Source organism: Astyanax mexicanus, chromosome 9 (assembly GCF_023375975.1).
Source record: "Astyanax mexicanus isolate ESR-SI-001 chromosome 9, AstMex3_surface, whole genome shotgun sequence".
Classification (NCBI taxonomy): Eukaryota; Metazoa; Chordata; class Actinopteri; order Characiformes; family Acestrorhamphidae; genus Astyanax; species Astyanax mexicanus.
Genome location: NC_064416.1, coordinates 8222163 through 8245450, shown reverse-complemented (window position 1 = coordinate 8245450; position 23288 = coordinate 8222163). Strand labels below are relative to the sequence as shown.

The window sequence follows — 23288 nt, the reverse complement described above, 5'->3', positions numbered from 1 at the left end:
GTAATATCTATCAGAACAATGTTTAATAATTCACAGATCAGTCATATAATGATAATACTATGTTTAAATGAAGGTGATGATGAGGATGATGATGGTCCTGATGTCCTTTAGAGCAGTGGGCTCTGACTGAAGCTGCTGGACGATGCAGTGTGCAGGATGTGCGGCTGGGATTAGATTAGATCAGATTAGATTAGATTAGCTCAGGAATGGCCTTTTGCCCGTGACATTTCAGTAACAGCGCTGACCCCAGACCATCGGTATGAGCTCCAGTGAGCGCGCTGTCAGAGGCGGACGCAGCCTGCTGGAAATGATCCACATGAACACGCAGCACCACTTTCCCACACACACACACATGCATAATGCATCTTCCCAACCGACAAACGCATCATGCGTCATTACGAGTAGCGTACAAACACTCTTCATCATTATGCAGCGCTGAGGTTCTGCTTCTGACTGCTAATGCTAATGATGCTAATGCTGGTTCTGCACTGCGTGACTTTCAGAGTCGCCAGATTGTAGTTTTCTACATGCTTGTAATGGGAAATCTAATTGTGGGTTTGTGCTGTGCGATATGACGATAAATATCATGGAGACGATAGAAAAGGGTCTATCGTGCTACTTACCTTGTATCGTCCCTATTATTTCTACAGTAATTTCATCAATTATTCATGCAAATATATAAAGTAGGCTACAATGAAATGTATTGGCGTGGTCACTTTTCATAAACTCGATTTATATAAGTGATAATAAAGTAATCTTTGCAAAAAAAGCTTCATGATGTGGTTTTGTGACATGTTTTACGTTATTAAACTCATGAGAGCTGAACAATGGAGACGCATTGTTCTTTTGAAAAAAATAGCTACTGCATCTACCTCATCTGTTTTCATTTGATATATATATATATATATATATATATTGCTGCACTGAAAGGTAGTAATTCTCATTTCTGAAAGTTTGGTTTAATGTCACTGTGAAATAAAGTTGGAAAAAAGTAAGCAATGATGTTATTTTTTCATATTTTTCGAAGAATAACTGAAAACATACTTAAATGTGGTATATCACGATATATATCGTTATCGTGATATAACAAATTCCATATTGTGATATATGATTTTTCCCATATCATCCAGCACTATTGTGTGTATTAGGCAATGTTTGGACACACCTTAAAAGAGAACTCCGGTGTAAAATGGACTTTTGTTGTAGTAAAACATGATAAAAAGTACTTACCTTTGATGAATAGTACACCTCCGTTCTCCCACAACGTTCTGAGATCCAGAAATTGAAACAGTTTGTCTAAACACCCTTCAGACTGGGTGATACGGGGCATAATTTACCCCGATACATCGCATTTTACACTGTTATCCAGCTCAAAGCATAGCCTGCCTCTTTGTACCAGCTGCTCAATATGCGGAGTCTATGTATGTATATATGTCTATGTTATTATCAGTACAGTGATGGCGGGGCTCTGAGCTGAAGCTAGCATTATAGGATGTAAACAGTGGTTTTCAATAAGCTTCTTGTGCACTTTTTAAGTTATTAATGCCTCGTTTTAAATGTCAGGGCTCTCCAGATTCTAGCAAGGAGGTGTGAAGCTCTCTCCTGTAAAGTTGCTGTTTTGGAGTTACATGTTTTTCATTGGACAGCGAAGAAATGGAATTATTTAGTAAACAAAAAAAAAACATTAAACCAACCAGAATATGTTTTATATTTTAGATTCTTCTTAAAGTAGCACCTCTTGCTTATATTAGACAGTTTTGCACATCTTGGCTGGATTTTCTCAGTCAGCTTTATGAGGTAGATTCACCTGAAATTCAGGCTTTCAGTTAACAGCTGTGCTGAACTCATCAAGAGTTAATTTCTTGAATTTCTTGTCTGTTAATGTGTTTGAGAGCATCAGTTGTAAAGTAGTGAAGAGGTAGAGTTACAGGTATACAGTGAATAGTGAATATTTGAGTACCGTATTTTTCGGACTATAAGGCGCACTTAAAAACTTTTAATTTTCACAAAAATTGACAGTGCGTCTTATAATACGGTGCGCCTTTTGTATGGATTTTACTCGTCAGGTTGTAAGGAGCAGTAAACACACACTCCGTGCAGCGTTATAGAGAGTTTCAGTGCTATACAGAGTCCAGAGCCGTGCAGCTCCGAGGCTGAGCAGCAATAGCATTAGCTAGATGCTAACCGCTAAGCTAGCTAGCTTATTCACTGAGATCAGTATTATCTAAATTTTACTCGTCAGGTTGTAAGGAGCAGTAAACACACACTCCGTGCAGCGTTATACAGAGTTTCAGTGCTATACAGAGTCCAGAGCCGTGCAGCTCCGAGGCTGGAGCAGCAAATAGCATTAGCTAGCTTATTCACTGTTCAGAGATCAGTATTATCTAAATTTTACCCGTCAGGTGTAAGGAGCAGTAAACACACACTCCGTGCAGAGCCGTGCCGCTCCGAGGCTGGAGCAGGCAATAGCATTAGCTAGATGCTAACCGCTTAGCTAGCTAGCTTTTTCACTGTTCAGAGATCAGTATTTTCTAAATTTAGCACTTTTAATACTGCTGGAGCAGTATTATTAGAGTTAGATGCTAATCGCTAAGCGTTCACCGTTCAGAGGTGAGTTATCGGCCTGTAAGACATCTGGAAATCTAAGCTTACTGTAAATAAACTGAAGCACGTTACTCACCCAAATAAACAGTTTTCAGGAGAGGAATCTGTGTAGATTAATATCCAGCACTCGTTTGACTTTGAAAGAGCTAACGTTAGATTTGTATACTGAGACGCTCCACCGGCTAGCGACCACCCCCGGTGGGGGAAGGGAAACATGGCGCCACCCCTGTTCACTTTGATATAGGCACCCTTTCTAGTGTCACTTAACGCGCCTTATAATGCGATGCGCCCTATGTATGGAAAAATAGCAGAAAATAGGCGTTCTTTGATAGTGCGTCTTATAATACGGTGCGCCTTATAGTCCGAAAAATACGGTAATGTTCTAATCCATATTATGAGAAGCAGGAACTGCTCAACTAAGTAAAAAAATACTTTAAGAAATGAAGAAAAAAAAACTGTTATGATGAAACTGGCTCTCATCAGGACCGCCCCAGAAAAGGAAGAGCAGTAGTTTCCTCTGTTGTACTGGATATGTTAATCAGTTAGAATTACCAGCCTCAGAAACCACAAGTTAACAGAGTATTTTGGTTTGTTTAACACTTTTAAGTTACTACATGATTCATTATGTGTCCCTTCATAGTCTGGATCACTTCACTATTCATTTACAATGTAGGAAATACAAGAAAAGGAAAAAAATCAATGAGAAGATGTGTTCAAGCTTTTGACTTGTACTGTACATTTTCTTTCACCAGTAGGAACACAGTGAAGATGCTCACGAAGCACATTTCTAATCATGCTAGTAGGTGTGTATTAGCTTCTGTCCACTAATAGCCACATTAGCATTTAGCTTGTTTGCAGGACAAGCTTTTTTTTTTTTTTTTACCCAAAAAGCACTGTGACCCCAGGTGTGTGACTTCAAAGCAAACTCCTGAGACAGCAGCAGTATGTAGATGAGCATTGTCCTGTTGAAATAGTGCACCTGTGTGGGCATTCCCTGGTTGCAGGACCTTATTAGCATAATTAAGGCCAAAGTTGAACCCCACCCCATGACACCAGGCCTCTGGGCGTGCACATCCTGCTGTTTTGAAGCAGTTTTTGAAAGATGAAGAGTTTTGTCCTGAAAATTTATAAAAACAAGCACAGATTTCTACACAGATATGGTGAAACACACTGGAGCGCTGCCCTTCAGCCGTGTGAGCAAAAGTGGGTTAGCAGGCGGAGCTGTTCACAGTGTGAGGACTGTGTGTGTGTGTATGTGTGTGTGTGTGTGTGTGTGTGTGTGTGTGTGTGTGTGTGTGTGAGTGTGTGTGGAAGAGAGAGAGAGCCAAGCAGTGGAATCACAGTGCTGGGTAACCACGGCAACAGCCCAGGAGGCTGATGTCACCGAGGCTTCACAGAGAATCTACAGCAGAAATAAAGTCCGTCACACACACACACACACACACACACACACTTACACACACACACACACTTACACACACACAGCTCTGTCACATTCAGCTGATTCTGCTTGATTTGATGTGTATATACTGCATGCTTGTGTGTGTGTGTGTGTGTGTGTGTGTGTGTGTGTGTGTAATAGATCAGTTTGAATCAGTCATTGTTTTAAAATAGACCTGCATCACAACTCTCTTCATTTCCTGTTTATCTGTTTTATCCGTCTGTCTGTCTGTGTATCTATCTATGTAATATTATGTATACCTGTCTTTCTGTCTGTCAGTCTGTATACTTGTCTGTCTCTATATCTGTTCATCTGTATGTCAGTGTGTCTGTCTGAATTTCTGTCTGTATACTTGTCTGTTTATGTATCTGCCTGTATATCTGTTTGTATGTGTCTGCATATCTGTCTATCTCCATGTCTGGCTGTAAGTCTGCATAGATGTGTGTTACTTCATGTATCTGTTTTTATATCAGTCAGTCTGTGTATTGGTCTGTCTGTATATCTGTATATCAGTCTGTATATACATTGATCAGTCTGTATATCAGTCTTTATAACAGTCTGTATGTGTATTGATCAGTCTGTATATCAGTCTTTATATCAGTCTGTATATCAGTCTGTGTGTATCAGTCTTTGTGTATGTTGATCGGTCTGTATATCAGTCTGTCTGTATATTGATCAGTCTGTATATCAGTCTTTATATCAGTCTGTCTGTATATTGGCCAGTCTGTATGTCAGTCTTTATATCAGTCTGTGTGTATATCAGTCTGTCTGTACATTGATCGGTCTGTATATCAGCCTGTCTGTATATCAGTCTGTCTGTAAGTTGATCGGTTTGTATATCAGTCTTTATATCAGTCTGTCTGTATATTGGTCAGTCTGTATATCAGTCTGTGTGTATATCAGTCTGTCTGTATGTTTATCTGTCTGTATATCAGTTATTATATCAGTCTGTATGTATGTTGTTTGGTTTGTATATCTGCATATCAGTCTTTCTATCAGTCTGTCAGTGTATTGTCAGTCTGCATATCAGTCTTTATATCAGTGTGTATATTGGTCTATCTGTATATTGATCTGTATATTGATTTATATTTGTCTGTGTATCATTTTGTCTGTATCAATGTGTCTGCCTAAATGTCTGTATATATATATATCAGTCAGTCTGTGTAGCATTATATATGTATGTATGTATGTATGTAGCTGTGTATGTCTATCTATCTGTATAGCTGTCTGTCAGTCTGTATATCTGTCAGTCAGTCTGTATATCTCTGTCAGTCTGTATATATGTCTTTATAACAGTTTGTTAGTGTGGATATTTGCCAGTTTTCATATCTGTCTGTCTGTATGTCTGTGCATCAAATCACTGTCTGTTTATATGTCATATATATTTGTCTGTATATCTATCTTTCTGTCTGTGTATCTGTCTGTCTGTGTCTGTAAATCTGTCTATTGTATATATAGCTGTCAGTCTGTACATCTGTCTGTCTTTATATTTGTTTGTCTGTCAATTAATACACAAACACAGCCACCACAACAGTGACCACACCACTAACCTGCATCTGTGTGTGTGTGTGTGTGTGTGTGTGTGTGTGTGTGTGTGTGTGTGTGTGTGTGTGTGCGCTGCAGTATCATGACTCATATCCTCTACTGCCCATGAGCTGTGTGTGTAAAACCCTCAGAGAGAGAGAGAGAGAGAGAGAGAGAGAAAGAGAGAGAAAAAGAGAGAGAGAGAGACAGAGAGAGAGAGATAGTTAGATACAGAAAAATGAGCTACAGAGACGGAGGAGTTAAAGAGTGTTAAGTCCAATTTCTGAATATGACTAATAATAACAATATTATTACACTGTAATACTATCAAAATATCAGTGGCATAAAATGACAATAATATTGTTTATTGCAATAGTTTTATTATTCAGTATTGTTTAAAAAATACTGCTTAACTACTTAAATTATATTTTGTTTGACTCCCTAAATTGTTATGCTAACACTGAAAAGAATAAAAAAAATAAATTAGAAGAAGTTTAGTCTGATATTGTTGAATTATTATTTGGGGGGAGGTTAGCTTGTGTTTTTGGTTCTAAGAATACACACTGATGGTAAGTTAGGATTTGGGGTGGGAATGCCTATTATGCAAGTAATTATTTAATTGGGATGTGTTTAATTAAATTTCTGTAGATTTTAGCAGTATTTAGTGTTTTTTTTTGTGTTAACACTGAAATATTCAACTCTGTCAAATAACTCCCAACACCTAAACTCATATTTCAGTTTCTCTCCAGTTTTTGCTGTGTGATGATGTGATGATGAGGTGATATCAGATGTTTAGTTTGGCTCGTGTGTGTGTGTGTGTTTATGCGCTGTCTGGTTTAGTATACAGCGTGCAGCAGCAGATCTTCATTATTCATGAGGGAGCTGTGGTGTTACTCACGGTTGTGCTGATTTACGCTGATGTGTGCAGTGGGACAGTGACGGCGTGCTCTGAGGGCTGTGGTTTTGGGGTTAACATCATGCTAACTACAGGAGTGCGCTTGTGATCAGACGGTTCCTGTGGTTTTATACTGACTCACATGTTCTGTTTGGGGACTCCAGCTTATTTCATGTGTCTGTGTTGTCATTTATTCTTCTAAAGTGGAGTTAGATTCTTCTCCTCACATATTCCAGCCTAGAAAGCTTGGCTGCTTCTTTTTTCGACTATATATATCGCCATGACCCTATCCATGGCGGTCCATAGGTCCATGACCTATCAAGAGCTGATTCAGTGTTGAGCACTCAAAACCCGAGGAATACATCAAATCAACAGTAATCGGCCCTTTAATCAGTAAATAAGAACGTTTTTCTGTGGTTAAAAGCGTGAATTCAGCTGTAACTGGAAATATCTGTGCAAAACTCTGCTGGACTGAGCTGTACAGCTTTCAACACGTGCATTTACAAACCATATGGATGGAGGCCATGCAGTTACCTCGTGTTTACTCCTGCCTCCCCCCCTTGCGCTTCTCAGGCAGCAGCAGCCTGTCACTCACACAGACACAGAGACAGCGCTGTGTGTCTACTTCTTGTGACAAGAATCAAAACATTGTCGATAAAATCGACAATGTCTTTCCACGCATTTCCAAGGGCGATATTTTGGACATTTGCATGGCATTAAAATCCCATATTTAGCATTTAGCTAGAAACAGGAGCCATTACTACAGCAAGCAGAGTTGGAGAGCATGCAAAGTAATTGTTGACTAATCAGAAACATAATTTCCAGATTAGTCGATTGCCAAAAATAATCATTAGTTGCCCCAACATAATCGAACTGTGAGGTTTTATAGAACTGGTATGCTCATTCACTTTCACCAGCCATTAATCTTTTATACCTCTATAGTTACACTACTGTTACTCTGTTACAAGTTGTGAGGTGTTATCTAGTGAGTGGGGTTAAACCCCGGTCTGCATGCTCATGGCAAACCAATATTAAGAGTTGTGCAATTTAAAGTGAAGACTGATGTAGGATGCAGATGGATGGGACGTTTTACAGTTTCACATGTGTACTGGGAATACACCATGAAAGAATAATCATGTGTAAGTATAAGCCATTGGTAATGATTAAGAAAGTCATGGGACACAACTAGGACTAGTTACTATTCCATGACATTGTGGCATGTCAGTGTAGAAGGTTGTAATTGTTTAACTGCTTAGTGTTTAGTTTAATTTAGTTTAGGCAGTAGAAGGAAGAAACTGTCAGTCATTGATAGATTGTTACCAGTAAAAGTATCCAACAATTGTGTGTGTGTGTGTTTTCCAGGTGAATCAGGAGAACGTGGTAAAAGTGGGCCACAGGCAGGTGGTGAACATGATCCGACAGGGAGGAAACCGGCTGATCATTAAAGTAGTGACAGTCACCAGAAACCTGGACCAAGACGACTCCACCAGGAAAAAAGGTAGCGCCCCCTAAAGGACAAACTCAGCAATGCAGCTACAGCTCTCTGTCAGATATGTGGCCAAAGGTTTGTGGACACCTGATCCTGCTCCTCCTGATGTTCTTCAATATTCAAGAGTACGAACTGGGTGTGCTTGCCTAACATTTAATAGTAGTAACAACTAGACGTTCGAATATTGCTGTGGAGGATATGATTGCATTTTGCCTCATAAAATGTACAAAAAGTACTAATATTGGAAGATCATCTTATCTAAGAGGGGTTGGATGGAGCACCATCATCAAAGAGAATGCGGCTCTACTGCTTCACAGCTTTAGACCCCTCAATCCCATGCTTGGCATTAGACCTGCTGAACTTAGGGTTATAAACTTATGGCTGTTTCAGGGTGTCCTGTTCTACTACAATGCTCTTCTGTGGAGATTATACAAGCTTTAAAGGCTTTTTCAAAAAGGTTTCACAGTATGTGGAAATATTTTCTCTAGAAAATAATCTTTAAATGACAAAACGTGTTTGTACAGATTTTAGCTGACATTTATAAGGAAACTAACTGTAAATGATTATTAATTTTTATTTCTATAATTGTACAAAAAATACTGAGAGTTCTCATATATTCTGGTTGATTTATTTCACATAACGCCCAAAACACCCATGATTAGCTAAGAGAATTAGTACATGCCTTTTGTTTGTTTTGAGCCTTGCAATGGGTACTTTTTCTGCTGTTGCAATAGCAAAGACACGCTGATGCCCTAAATCAAGCTGCATGTTTGACAGCTTGCCTATAGATCACTAAAATAGCGCCCTATATGTCCAAGAATTTGTGGACATCCCTTCTAATCATTGCTTGCATTGTATAATCTTCATAGATAAGCACTGACCAGTAGTATGGGATGCACTGGAGCAGCCATGAACACATGACCCTAAGGTCACTGTGCCCAGTGCTGAATGTCTGCTAGAAAGGTGTAAAAGGTAAATATATATATATATATATATATATATATATATATATATATATATATATATATATATTTTTTTTTTTTTTTTTTCAAAATTGTAACCAAAAAATATATATATAAAAAAAAAAAAAATGCTAAAGTATTTATTTAACTGCCGACAGCCTCATTCTCATATTGTCACCATGAAACAACAATGAGCATGTTTGTGGCGATTTATTAAGAACAAAAATCGGTAACACTTTACTTGGATGGTCCATTTTATGGCCTTGTTGATGCTCAACTGACATTCAACTAACACTGAATTGAATGTCCATTCAATGTAACTTAACCCTATGTTGAATGTAAATGATTCAAAATAGAACCTAATCATACACCTAACCCTAACCTTAACCCTTAATCAACCCTAAAATCTAACCCTACACCTAACCCTTACCTAAAATCTAACTCTAAACCCAATCCTAAAATATTAAGCGTTTGGGTTAGAGTTGAATGTAGGGTTATATTCAATAAAGAATCATTTACTTTCACCTTTTAGTTCATTTGCATTTAATAGACATGTAGTTGTATGTTAGTAGAATGTCAGTTGAGCATCAAAGAGGCCATCAAATGGACCATCCAAGTAAAGTGTTACCCAAAAATCATTACTTGTCTTTCTTCTTTTTAAAAAATTATCAGCATTACACTGACAAAATTAAATTGAATTATATTAGTGGTGTCAGTCACTTAAAAATATTGTGTTCACTATATTATATCTCAGGAGAGAGAGAGAGAGAGAGAGAAAGAGTGAGTAAGAGAGAGAGACAGCACAGAACATGCGCTCCACGTTCGGCATGTTTATGCAAGTTTTAAGCAAAGTACCGAAATAAGCACCAAATTTTTTTTGCCCTTTCGGTACTCTGTAGTAGCGAGACATTTCGCTCTTTTTGGTATCAAATTTCGATACCCAGCCCTACTATTAATGCCCTTAACAACACTGGTAGAACAGGTGTCCACAAACTTTAGGCCACATTGTGTACTTTACTCCTGAATGGAAGAGGAAGCTGCTTGTCTCTGCAGTGTGTGTTTGTGTGTGTTGTGCTGTAGATCTGAATGGTGTGTTCTGGGTCAGGCTGTGTAGTGAGTAGTAGCTCTTCTGGGCCGGGTGCCGAGCTTAAGGACATAATGCGTTCATCAGAGGGCACGTACCGAGCGCCAGCCTGCGCTGCCAAAGTCCTGCCAAACGCCCGCCTGGCACACTGCGCTTTCAGACTAGCACCACAGAGTGGCCATCTGGCACTTCACACACTCAAGAGTGCCGTCCTGCTGCCCTGGTCAGTGCGGCCAAAGAGATGAGGCTGCAGGGGGGTCCCAAATGCCAGAAAGAGAGAGAAGAAGAAGAAGAAGGATAGTGTGTGTGTGTGAGAGAGAGAGAGAAAGAGAGAGAGAGTCAGGATTGATCACTGAAATGGTGCCCGCTCTCCCTCCAACTCATTGACAGAAGAAATAATCTCAGTCATTTTAGATTAATACTAAAGTCATCCAAACTAATAAAGTAAATAAAAAATGTTTTATATTTTAGATTATTCTGAAAGTAGCAACTCTTGCTTAGATAGAGACAGTTTTGCACACCTTGGCTGGATTTTCACAGTCAGTTTTATGAGGTAGAGTCGCCTGGAATTCAGGCTTTTTAGTTAACAGCTGTGCTGAACTCATCAAGAGTTAATTACTTGAATTTCTTGTCTCTTAATGTGTTTGAGAGCATCAGTTGTAAAGTAGTGAAGAGGTAGAGTTACAGGTATACAGAGAATAGTGAATATTTGAGTAATGTTCTAATCCAGATTATGAGAAGCAAGAACTACACAACTAAATAAAGAAAAAAAAAATGACTTTAAGAAATGAGGGTCAGTCAGATCAAAACATTTCAAGAACTTAAATATCCTCAAGTGCAGTCGTGAATACCAATAAAAAAGTTATGATACAACTGGCTCTAATCAGAACCGCCCCACAAAAGGGAAGATCAAGAATTTTCTGTGTTGTACAGTATAAGTTCATCAGAGCCTTAAAAACTGCAAGTTAACAGCTCCCCAGATCACCTAAATTCTTCACAGAGTATTTTGGTTTGTTTAACATTTTTAAGTTACTACATGATTCCTTATGTGTTCCTTTATAGTCTGGATCACTTCAGTATTCATTTACAATGTAGGAACAAAATTTAAATATTGAATGAGTAGTGAAGTGACACACTGCCACAGTGAACTGCTTGTGTGATGATCTTGAAAGCCATCACATATGACATTCAGTTATCTCTAGTAGTGATATAAGGGACACTAACAGCTCAGTGATATGTGCAGAACATCCTGCGGTGGCCATGTGTTTCTGTCTCTAGTGAAAACTTTTATTTTTCAGTAGGATAATGCTCACCCACACACATCAGGAGTTCTCTGTAATGTCTCTGCCACTTTGCAACACTTAGTTGGTGTCACCGGTTGCCAGAAATACATTATCTCAAATTAAGCATGTATGGAACCACCATTGCACCATCATATTCACATGTGTAAAGTTTCATTCCATTTTAAAAAATGAACTTCTTGGAGTATATTAGCGTTTATAAAGGCTTCTTTTTGGAATAGTCCACCTTAAATGTCATAATTATAGCTTGTGTGTATCTCGCTCTCTTTCTTCTTTTTTTTTTTTCACTGTAGCCCCGCCTCCTCCAAAAAGGGCCCCGACCACCGCCCTGTCCATGCGCTCCAAATCGATGACGTCTGAGCTAGAGGAGTTAGGTAAGCACAGTCTTATTCACTTAATCTCTCAATTCTTCTTCCACACCTCTTCAGTCTGATTGATGGATTAAGTAAATGATTGATTGGTTAATTGATTGTTTGTGTGTGTTAATGTTGTGTTGGTATCTCCAGTTGATAAAGGTAAGCAGCAGTGTTCTTATATTTCAGCCTGTAACATTAAGACTGAATGTATCAGTGGTGTTATTAACATCCGGGCATACGAACAACAGTCTCTTCATACCTTCATACGCACATTGTGTGTACTAGGTCAGGTTATGTAGCATTTTTATCTTTAAACAGCAGCTTCACAATCACTGTCTGTAATTGGTAAAATTGGCGTGTACACTGCTAGTCAAAAGTTTAAGAACAACCCGTTTTTTTCTTTATTTTATTTTAGTCAGTCATTAACCGGAAAAGATACAAAATCCAGTGTACAAAATTGTGCAGTAAACTGCCAGGGCCTTTAAGAAAAAAACAAATGAACAAAAAAACGCAAAAAAGTAATTTTAGTATTGTGAAAAAATATATATTAATATATTGTAAAAGAATATTGTAAAACAATGAAAAAAATCATATATTGTTTGAGGGGGTAATTTTTAGCAAACAATTTATTGGTTTACAGCCCACAGTTTGTAAGTAGTAATGTAATTAAACTAAGCTTTGGAAATGGATTTTAAAAAATGTCAATTTACAAAATCTTTGTTTGTAGTAAAGCAGTGCTGGAACAGATCATGTTACTGCACTCACTACTGCAGCATTTACACACTTACACACAGCATATTCACACTTTCATCATCATAATAACTATAAAAAACACAGAAACACAGAGAACTCTGTATCTATTAAAAGTAGAAGTATTTTCTTTAGAGAAATTAGAGATGAAGCCAGAGAGCGGTGAGTACTGTTTCCTACACCTTCAAAAGACTTTTCAGAATCTGGAGGAACCTGCTACAATAAGAGTCACATCTGGCTGACCCACATGGCAACATCTTTAGCCTTTAGCTCAGCTTAACATGATTGCACTCCCAATTTCAGCAGTGAAGAGAAGAATTAGAGCTCTGACGGGTGAAGTGCAGTGATAAAGTCAGTGATAAGAGGATAAAATAAAAGCATCTTGCAGACATGCAGTGCTGGTACTGGACTAATAAACAATATGGGTGTTCTAAAACTGCCTATCATACAGCTCTAAGCCCAGTTGATAGTAGCGCCACTGAAACGGAGATCCATAAAAAAAGTGGTTCAGTGCATCACAGTACACTATAGTTTGTTTATATATATATATATATATATATATATATATATATATATATATATATATATATATATTTTTTTTTTTTTTTTTTTTTTTTTTTTTTTACTGTAATGCATGGTACATTTTATAATTTTACACCCCTATTGAAAACACTTAAATTCACTGGAAGCATGAGCTTGTTACCTGTTGTGTTAATGTGTTTGTGATTGAGCTTCTGAACGTCTGTGATCGTGAAAGTGACTTCTGTGACATGTGATACCTTTAATTTACATATACATCACATTATTACAGGTTATAGGTCATAGTTATGCAGTAATTTACACTTACAGTATATTTGTTTCACATTCAGTATGGACTGTTTCGAATCCGCACTTCTGACTCTGTACATAATAAAAATGTAAATGCTATAAATTTAACTGTAGCTCACACTTCAGATCATGTTAGTAACTTGAACGAGAAAGCCGTTTGTGAACAAACTTTAAGTTGTCTTGAAAACGTGAGCTAATGACTTGAAATTTTTGACAGAAAAGTTGATATGCTGTTGCTATGGTTTATTAAGTGGTTGCTAAAGTGTTGATACTTTTTTGCTAGGTGGCTGCTATCATATTTCAGGTAGTTTATAAGGTGTTGTTAAGTGATTGCTGTGGTAACCCTGGAGGTTGCTAACAGTGATGTCAGTAACGCGTTACTTACTCTAATCTGACCCTTTTTTTCAGTAACGAGTAATCTAACGCGTTACTATTTCCAATCCAGTAATCAGATTAAAGTTACTTATTTAAGTCACTGTGCGTTACTCTCTCTCTCTCTCTCTCTCTCTCTCTCTCTCTCTCTCTCTCTCTCCACCTCATCTCCTCCACACACACACACACACCGCTCCCTTACCCATTCCCCTTCCGCTCTTCCCCAATCACACGCGTCTCGCTTTCTCCCCTGTCTCTCTCTCTCGCGCTCGGCGTGTCTTTAGTTTCCGCCCGTTTTCGTTTTTCGCCAGTTCTCGGGTTTCGCCAGTATCTCTTTATAAAGGCGTTTTTTTTGCGGCCGCGTCCCAATTCACAAGCCAGGGCAGCGGTCTGCCACAAATTTCCGGTGCTTTAAATGAACACTGTCAGAATTAAATCCTTCTCAGTAGTAGGGTCCGGTATGGGTCCGTATTGGACAATGTCTGGGTCCGGACCCGGACCCCAGTCTGCAAATATGTGATCCCTGGTCTAGACCATATACACGGTTCTGTTTTATAAAACCACTCTTTGCTGCCCTGCAGAGAACAACAAGTTCAATGTTCAGTTTTACAGTGTTAAATATGTCAGGTCAAAAAAGACTTTCTTTATTTTATATATTTTTTATAAAAACAAGTATTTATGTTTAGTAAAATCAAGAAAGACCATATATATATTTAAGTTAATATGTTAAGTTATTTTTTTTATTTTTATTAAAAATATATATATATATATTTTAGGAAATAGTTCAACTTAATAGAGATAAATTGTTGCTGTTAAAAATGCATTTTACAATAAAGGGAGTATTGGCAAAACTGGTTATAATGTTTATGTTAAGGCGGCGGGAGGTTGTGTCTGCAGCTGCTGAAAGTAACTAATAAAGTAACTTGTAAAGTAACTTAGTTACTTTTAAAATCAAGTAATTCATAAAGTAACTAAGTTACTTTTTAAAGGAGTAATCAGTAATCAGTAATCGGATTACTTTTTCAAAGTAACTATACCATCACTGGTTGCTAAGTGGTTTCTGTGTGTTTGGAATCATATCTGAGATAGCTGGTAAGGTATCGCTAGGCAGTGGCTAAGCTATAATAGGGTGAAAACTGATTTCTGATTTCTTAAATGAATATGAACTTGTTTTCTTTGCATTATTTGAGGTCTGAAAGCTCTGCATCTTCTTTATTATTTCAGCCATTTCTCATTTTCTGCAAATAAATGCTTTAAATCACAATATTTTTATTTGGAATTTGGGAGAAATGTTGTTTGTAGTTTCTAGAATAAAACAACAATGTTCATTTTACTCAAACATAAACCTATAAATAGCAAAATCAGAGAAACTGATTCAGTGGTCTCTTAATTTTTTCCAGAGCTGTATATCGTCAGGGGAAAAAAAATTGCAATGTCAAATATTTCCAATATCGTGCAGCTCTAGTTGCTATGGTATCCTAGGTAGTTGATAAGTGGTTGCTGTGATGTTGCTATGGTTTATCATTTGGTTGCTCAAGTGTTGTTAAGTGGTTGCTAAGGTATTTTAGGTGCTTGCTTAAGTGTTGCTTTGAAGTTAATATCATATCTGAAATAGTTTGTAAAGTATTACTAGGAGGTGGCTAAGGTATGTCAGGTGGTTGCTAAGGTGTTGCTAAGTTGTTGATCGGCAGTTGCTATTATATCAGAGGTGGTTGATAAAGTGCAGTTGAGAAGGGCAGTTGCTAAGTTATGTATCCCAAGTGTTTTCTAAGGTGTTGCTGACTGGTTGCTAGGGAATAACGAGGGATGAAAACATGGCCAAGAAATAGAAAAACACTATGTAAGCAAATCCCAAAAATGTAAGGGTCAAAGACACAAAAATCTGTCAAGAACAAAAATGGAAAATAAAATATTGTTATGAAGCTGAAAACAGAGGCAATGCTTTGCAAAAATACAGCTTTATAAATACAAAGTTATTGAGTAATAGGTGAAATTGGCTAGTATTCAGGGGATAATGAATGTGAATGAGGTTGTTCTGTGATTGTTTGAGTTTGTGTCCATGTGATCATCAGATGCATCCTGGGAGTTGTAGTTTTGGGAAATAGGTTGTCTGTTGGCTAACTGTGAAAAGTTTGTAATCTGCAGTATCGTTTTTGTTGTTGCTGGAGCTACTGTATGTATTCTAAGGGTTAAACTTGCTAAACTTTTCTAACAGCACAGTAATAAAGCAATCTGCTGACAATACAGTTTATTGGAAAAATGCCTATATTTATGAGCTCTTGTCAGTAGTTTTAAGATAACTTATGATGTTTTATGAGATAAATGAGATTGTATTGACATAAGGGGCCTACAATTACATTATAAAAATTACGATTCTGTTTGTAACCCAGTTATAAAGCATCATTCTCTGGTAATGTAATATGGCAGTGTGGTGATGACATCGTGAAATCATGTTATATCAGTTCAGTGCAAAAACGGATTTCTGTCAGCAACTCTTACCAATGGACATGTTCTCTACATACAGGTGCAGTTGTGTTTATGAACGTCTTCTTATGAAACTTGCTATTTTGCTATTAATTCTTTGCAGTCTTTTATATTAAACCTTTCATAATAATGCATTAATAAATGCAATAATTGGTGGCATTTAGATTTTTAAATGATGTGTGTTTTTGTTATTTCATTATTTGTGTAGTGTAGTAATATTTTACAACAGCTGAAACCATTTATCAACCAATCAGATTTAAAGTCAGTATTTTAATTAGGCCTGTCACGATAACAATTTTTGTATATTCCAGAAATAAAATTATTAATAATAATTTCAGTGGACTAAGGCACTGCCACTATGACAGGGAGATCGCTGGTTTAAATCCCGGTTTTGCAGCTTTCCATCAGCTCCCAGAGCCCTGAGAGAGCACAATTGGTTTTGCTCTCTCTGGGTGGGTAGATGGTGCTCTTTCCCCTCATCACTCCTAGGGTGATGTTGATCAGCACAAGGCTGCGTCTGTGAGCTGATGTATCAGAACTGAGTCACTGTGCTTTCCTCCGAGTGCGCTGTGATGCTACTCGGTAATGCTGCATCAGCAGCAGTTCAAAAAGAGGCGGAGTCTGACTTCACATGTTTTGGAGGAGGCATGTGCTAGTCTTCACCCTCCTGGTGTTGGGACATCACTAGTGATAGAGAAAAATTGCTGAGAAAATTGGATAAAAATTTGAAAAGAAAAATGATTGCGATAAATGATGCTTTTGTTAATTTAACACCATTCTATGCCAGTAATATAAGAATGATAAAAGCATAATAATACAATTAAATAATTATGGAATTATACTAATTATCAGACATTAGTATTATAATATAAAATAAGGTGTTGTTAGGTGGTTGCTTTGATAACCCAGGAGGTTGCTAAGGTGTTGCTAAATGGTTGGTGCCATGTCGGAGATTACATGTTACATGTTAAATACGTCCAGGTAGGTGCGCTGTTGATATAGTAATCCACCAAAATCAGAGCTCACCTGGCTCTTAAAGGGAACGGCAAGTGACACTCTGATTGGTTTTATGTTACGCCCAAAACACACCCATGATTAATTAAGATAATTAGTACATGCCATTTGCCTGTTTTGAGTCGCACAAGGTGTACTTTTCCCGTCGTTATGATAGCAAAGACACACTGACATACACCCTGAATCAAACTGCACAGTGCACAATTGACAGCTAACCCAAAGATCAGCTCTACTAAAGATAGTGCCCTTCGTGTTGATATGGAATGTGCTGTTATGTGTTGTGATGATGGTGAGGTCCTGCATGGTCAGTAGCAGTAGCTGCTGCTGATGTTTGGTGTTATATGTGTTATATGGTGTTCGGTCACCGTGCATGAACATTTCAGTCTCAGTGCAGCAGCTGCTTCTGTATGGTGTCGTCCTCCAGCAGGTCAGACTCCTGACCCCACTGCTGATGTGTACCGCTCATATTGTGTGTCTGAATGAGTGTGAATATAGTGAATAGATGAGTGTGTGTGTGTGTGTGTGTGAAAGAGAGTCTGACTGAATCTTGACGTGTACAGTGTGATTTTTACTCCTTTTCTTCAGCCACCTTGAGGAAAAAGAAAGGTGGTAAGTTCCTGAGAAATGGTGTTCTATATCATAACGTAATACCGCAAGTAAAAATATGTATTGTGATAATAGCAATAGAGCCTATTGTTTACAGGTATTTATGTTTGCATGTTTCATTTTTTACACAGTTTTACGTCACATATATTTTGTTACATTTGTTGCATTTTATGCTAAATCAGAGTCTTAGTAAGTTAAAAAAAGACCAAAAAAAACATTTTTTTTTTTGTTTCTTCTGAATGCTTAAAAGTTTATCAGGTATTTTTTGCAGTAGTATTTTTCTGCTGAATCTTTAGTATGGACCGTGGCTGGTGTGGCACAGTGGATAACACCTCTGTACCTCTGTAAAATAGGAATAACGTTTTAACTCAATCTGGGTGAAAGTATAAATGCTAAATGTCATAAGTGTAAAGGTAACTGACTGTAATGATGATGAAGTGATGCTGAGTTCAGAAAACCCACAAAAGGTGTCATATAAATCAATGGACAAATGCTAATTTTCACTTAAAAACTCTTAAATATACAATATAAACTAAATGACAGCAAGTTACTGCAGTAAAATTTCAAAACACTGGAGAGAGTTGTCTGCCACGCCTACTTCTTCCTAGACTCTTGTGGGTTGCCAGGTTGAGGACTCTGAAACCTATATGAATGAGCGCAAGACGAGTCATTCTCAGAAAGTGTATAAGCTAATATATATAAATTTGTAGTATTTTTATTGTTTGCACATTACATTATACTGTATATCAGCTCATTTATACCTTAATATAAGGCTGTTAACAGCTAGCTTGATGCACTGTTCGCTGCATTAGCCAAAGCTATATCCATTATAAGCTGCACACAGAGTGCTCACCAGTTCAAGAGTAAGTTAGCAGCTCAGCTTCTGTCTTGTAGTCCTTCTGGGGTCTAAACTGTCTCAATCTATCGAACGCACTGCCAGTATTTACTGGCATCTCTGCTCATGGAGCTTTTTAGAAGAATGCAGGGGATGCAGCACTCTGTGTTTGCCTGCTATTGTGTTCCATACCTGGCAACCCAGGGTGTGAAAATAGGATTGGGAAATGGGCAGTGGGCGGGATTAAAGGTTAAAGTGCAAACAGATTTGAACCCTGTAAAGGACAAATCAATGAAGAACATATTTGCTTAAAAGTAAATTAGTACAAAAATATAATGCATACGGCTTCTTTAATCTAAAATAAACCAAAATCACCCATATTAACATAACAGAGCAATTTAATTTAATTAGTTTTACAAATTAAGTTCATTTAGCACTTTTTAGGAACAGTATCATCACATTACTTACAAAGCTTGCTGGCAAATTAGGTAGAAATTAGATATTAGGTTCATTGATATTATGATGAGTCTGAGTGAAATGTTTCAGTATTATTTTATGTGTTTTACTCATCATGGCTATATTGTTAAAAAAAAACAACACAAAGTTCTTTCACAATTAAACATCCTGAGGCAATTCAACACCGTCAGTCAGTTTGATGGGGCTACATAAAGTGTTGTGCTTTATTTCTCTAGATTTTAAATTGATGATTAAAATTTGATGTGGGCCCAAAAACATTTGGGTTAATGGGCCAGCAAAAGGCTGGAAACCCCTGGAATAGAGAATAAAAAGTTTGATAGACTGTTTGTTTGCTTGCGTTTTGTAAGTTTGTGACAGATGTCTTTGGTGAGTCTTTGGGTCTTTAGTGTGTTATTTCATGTTTCTGCACTCTTAAAAATTGTTATTTTTAACACCATAGAACATTTAATTGCTGTTCCATAATGAACCATGGTTGTGAAGGACTGGTCTTCAGTTTAATACATGGCATGGCCAGCAATCGAGATAATTTGCATAAAAGTGACAGAGCCCTTAAACGGCTCATTCTGAAAGGTACTGAAACTGGTAAGAATGTGGCTGGTGAGATCTTTATCTTTATGTGAGAATGATTTTGTGAAAAGAGCTTCATGAACTTGTTTTGTACAGTATTTTATAATATGCACAGTTTAAAGCTGTTTAAAAAGCTGCAATTTCCCATTCACTTCAATTCAAACTGATTTGAAGTTTTCCTTCATGAGGGTAGGGGGGTGGGGGGCGCGTGGTTTTCCTCTCTATACATTAAATGAATAATTTTGTGATCTGACAGCAATCTCAAATGATTAAGATAAATATATTAACTAGTTTGATAAAGTAAATAACATGTACAAGTGCATCTCAAAACTATTTTATTTCAGTAATTCAGTTCAACATGCAAAACTTTATATATTATATAGATGTATTACACACAGAGTGATCTATTTTACACATTTATTTCTTTTATTGTCGATGATTATGGATTACAGCTAATAAAAACTCAAAAATCAGTGTCTCAGAAAGTTAGAATATTATATAAGACCGATTGGTACTTTTGGCAGTGTGGGCAGTGTGCCAAGTCCTGCTGGAAAATGAAAAATGATGCTTTAGAGAGTCATGTCATCTGCTGGTGTTGATCCACTGTGTTTTATTATCAAGTCTAAAGTCAGTGCAGTTTTGTTTTCCCACAAAATCTTACAGCACTTCATGCTTCCCTCTGCTACTGACAACTTTTATGGAGATGCAGATTTCATTTTCCAGCAGTACTTGGCACACTGCCCACACTGACAAAAGTACCAATTAGTCTTATATAATATTCAAATTTTCTGAGACACTGATTTTTGGGTTATAATAATTTTCAACAATAAATATATAACACTTAAAATAGATCACTCTGTGTGTAAAACATCTATATAATTTATAAGTTTAACATTCTGAACTGAATAACTGAAAGTATGTGTGTATCTTTACGTGTATGTATGTGTGTATAGAAGTGTACAGTGTGTGGTTAGCCTGTGTAGAGTGTTTAGCGTTGAGTCCCTCTCTGAATCTTCTTCTCTTCCGTCTCTGTGTAGATGCTCAGTCTTCTAATGTTGAGGGTCTGAAGAAGAGGATTGTATTTCAAGTCACACTAAGTAATCAATCACCCAAATGCATGGAGGCTATTAACAGATCAGACTAAACTATATAACCGGACTGGCTAGCATGCGGCTACTAGCGTGGCAGTGGCTAACAGTTAAACATTGGCTCTGACTCTGAGGAGCTTGCACGGCTTTGGGGGCTGACCGGTCTCTTTATCAGCTTTTTCGTTGGTTTGTTTAAATATTTTTTTTGTTTATGTATTTTTAAATCTCATCAAAAGTTTCCTTTGATGAGAAAATAAATACTCATTATTGGCTTTTTGGCGCGATGGAGGTTTCCGTTTTTAATCTTTAGTAAAGGTTAAGAGATGTTTCTTATCGTGTTCTGTTCCTCAGGTTTGGGTTTATCTTTCTGTTTCAGATAAAGTGGATGAAGTAGCACCGGCCCAGAAGACTGGCAGGGAAAATGCCTCAGTGGACATGAGGGTGGCCACAATAAAGCCCCGGCCTTCCAGTCGCTGTATAGCAACGCCCACAGATTTCAATGTAAGTGTACTGCATCTTCTGACTGCATCTTTCACTGTAATGTTAATCTAATTCCAGTGTTAGCCTCTATTATACTGGGATGCTGCTTAAGTAAACTGTGTTTCTCTAATTTTACTTTTTATAAATATATATCTGAGTAAAATTAACTTTGTTGTTTTATTTTATATACTACTAAAAATATTTGTCCCAAATTCCAAATAAAAATATTGTCATTTACAGCATTTATTTGCAGAAAATGAGAAATGGCTGAATAAACAAAAAAGATGCAGAGCTTTCAGATAACCCTTAAATAATGCAAAGACAACCAGGTTTATATTCATAAAGGTGGAATAACCCTTACACACTGCTTTTGGATAACTTTATGCTGCTTTACTCCTGGTGCAAAAATTCAAGCAGTTCAGTTTGGTTTGATGGCTTGTGATCATCCATCTTCCTCTTGATTATATTTCATAGTTTTTATTATAATCATCTAGTGACCTACAAAAAGAATGGCAAATGGCAGCTAGGGTGAAGTGCACAGAAAAAAACAGTAAGAAACAGGCTCCTAAAAGCAGGGCTCAAGTCATGGAAAGCTAGAAAAAAGCCCTTCATCAATCAGAAGCAAAGAAAAAACAGAATGAAGCTTGCAAAGACCACAGTATCTTGCACCCACTGTGAAGTTTGGTGGAGGCATCAGAAGTTTGAACAATTTGGTTTGTGCCAAAAGTCACATAAGGTCACCCAAAAGCATGAAAGGTGTGATTAAAAATCAGGGTTATTCCAACAAATATTGGTTTCTGAACTCTTCCTGAGTTTCTAGTATTGTTTCTAAATGAATATGAACATGTTTTTTTGCATTATTTGAATTTGAAAGCACTGCATGTTTTTTTTGTTTGTTTTTTTCCACTATATTTACCATTTCTCATTTTCTGCAAGTAAATTCTCTAAATTACAATATTTTTATTTGGAATTTGGGAGAAATGTTGTCTGTAGTTTATAAAATAAAATTGTAACTCACATATTCATAGAATAAAATATGTTCATTTTACTGACCCTCATCTTTAAAACATACACCTCTATCAAATGTAATAATAGGAAACAACAAATACAAAACACTAATAAAGTGTATGTGTTGTACCAAGTTATGTTAAATATATGCTTACCTCTGAGAACACAAAAAATATACAAATACACAAATCTGCATTTGTGGAGTGATTTATGGACAAAAACTGAAACTATTAAAAGATAGAGTGACCTACAGTGGATATTATTACTCCAGTATACTGTAACTCTGCCAATTGATTAAGGTGGCATAATTAGGTTGAGCTTTTAGTAAGATATATCTCAAGTAACTCAAGTGTGCTCTACCAAATGGAATATCCAGATGTTAAAGGGTTTAAAAGGAAAGCAAGCAAGCCAAGATGATCTCTAAGATAGGAAGGTCTCAGGAAGGTCAATCATCTGTGCGGCCTGCAGAGCTGCACTCTTCAACATTTACATGCTTTAACATGCTCAAATCAATTAAACACACATGGCAGTTCTGGTAATTGGATTATAAATAGATTAAGGTGCATAAAATGAGGAAAATGCCCAACTCTCCAGTGAACTGACCCTCACGGTTCAGGTTGCCCCAACTCATCTTTCTGTATTTAAAAGTTTTTCTCATTACTTTTACATTTTTGCATAAACTGCCCAAAAGTGTCCAGACAGAACTTCTAATGACTGAATTCAGCAGCTGAGGGGCGCACACTGCTGACTGTGCACGGTCTGAACTTATATAATGATAATTACTGAACCGTTTCCCTCAGTTTACTTTATATTTAATAACTTTAACTAAAGTCTCCTGCTGACACAGGTGTTCAGTGTCTCATACACATATTGATCTCCTGTATAGTCCTTATTTAAGATGAGCCTAGAGTTCTCTGAAGTCCTGGAGCTTTAATCATTACTTTTGGGACTTGGGGCCCTATCATACACCCTGCACAAGATTTGTTGTGATGCTCATTGCTACCTTACACCCCATCAACAGTCTATTTTTAAGCCTTGCGCCCGTGCCGATAATATATTATTAAAGTCTATGAATATATATATACGCTGATGGGCGTGGTAGTCTGGAAGTGAGGTGTGTTCA

At 37.2% G+C, this 23288-nt stretch overlaps 1 protein-coding gene across 1 annotated transcript in view; it reads left to right on the top strand.

The window, feature by feature from the left end:
* The window catches only part of LOC103033205 (SH3 and multiple ankyrin repeat domains protein 2), a 230313-nt gene that overhangs the window by 183706 nt on the left and 23319 nt on the right, over window positions 1-23288 (top strand). The window contains exons 17-22 of the mRNA XM_049483310.1: window positions 7827-7962; window positions 11594-11674; window positions 11807-11815; window positions 17690-17713; window positions 20627-20686; window positions 21054-21178. Of these exons, the coding sequence (XP_049339267.1) occupies window positions 7827-7962; window positions 11594-11674; window positions 11807-11815; window positions 17690-17713; window positions 20627-20686; window positions 21054-21178 (435 nt within the window). The remainder of the gene's footprint in view (window positions 1-7826; window positions 7963-11593; window positions 11675-11806; window positions 11816-17689; window positions 17714-20626; window positions 20687-21053; window positions 21179-23288) is intronic.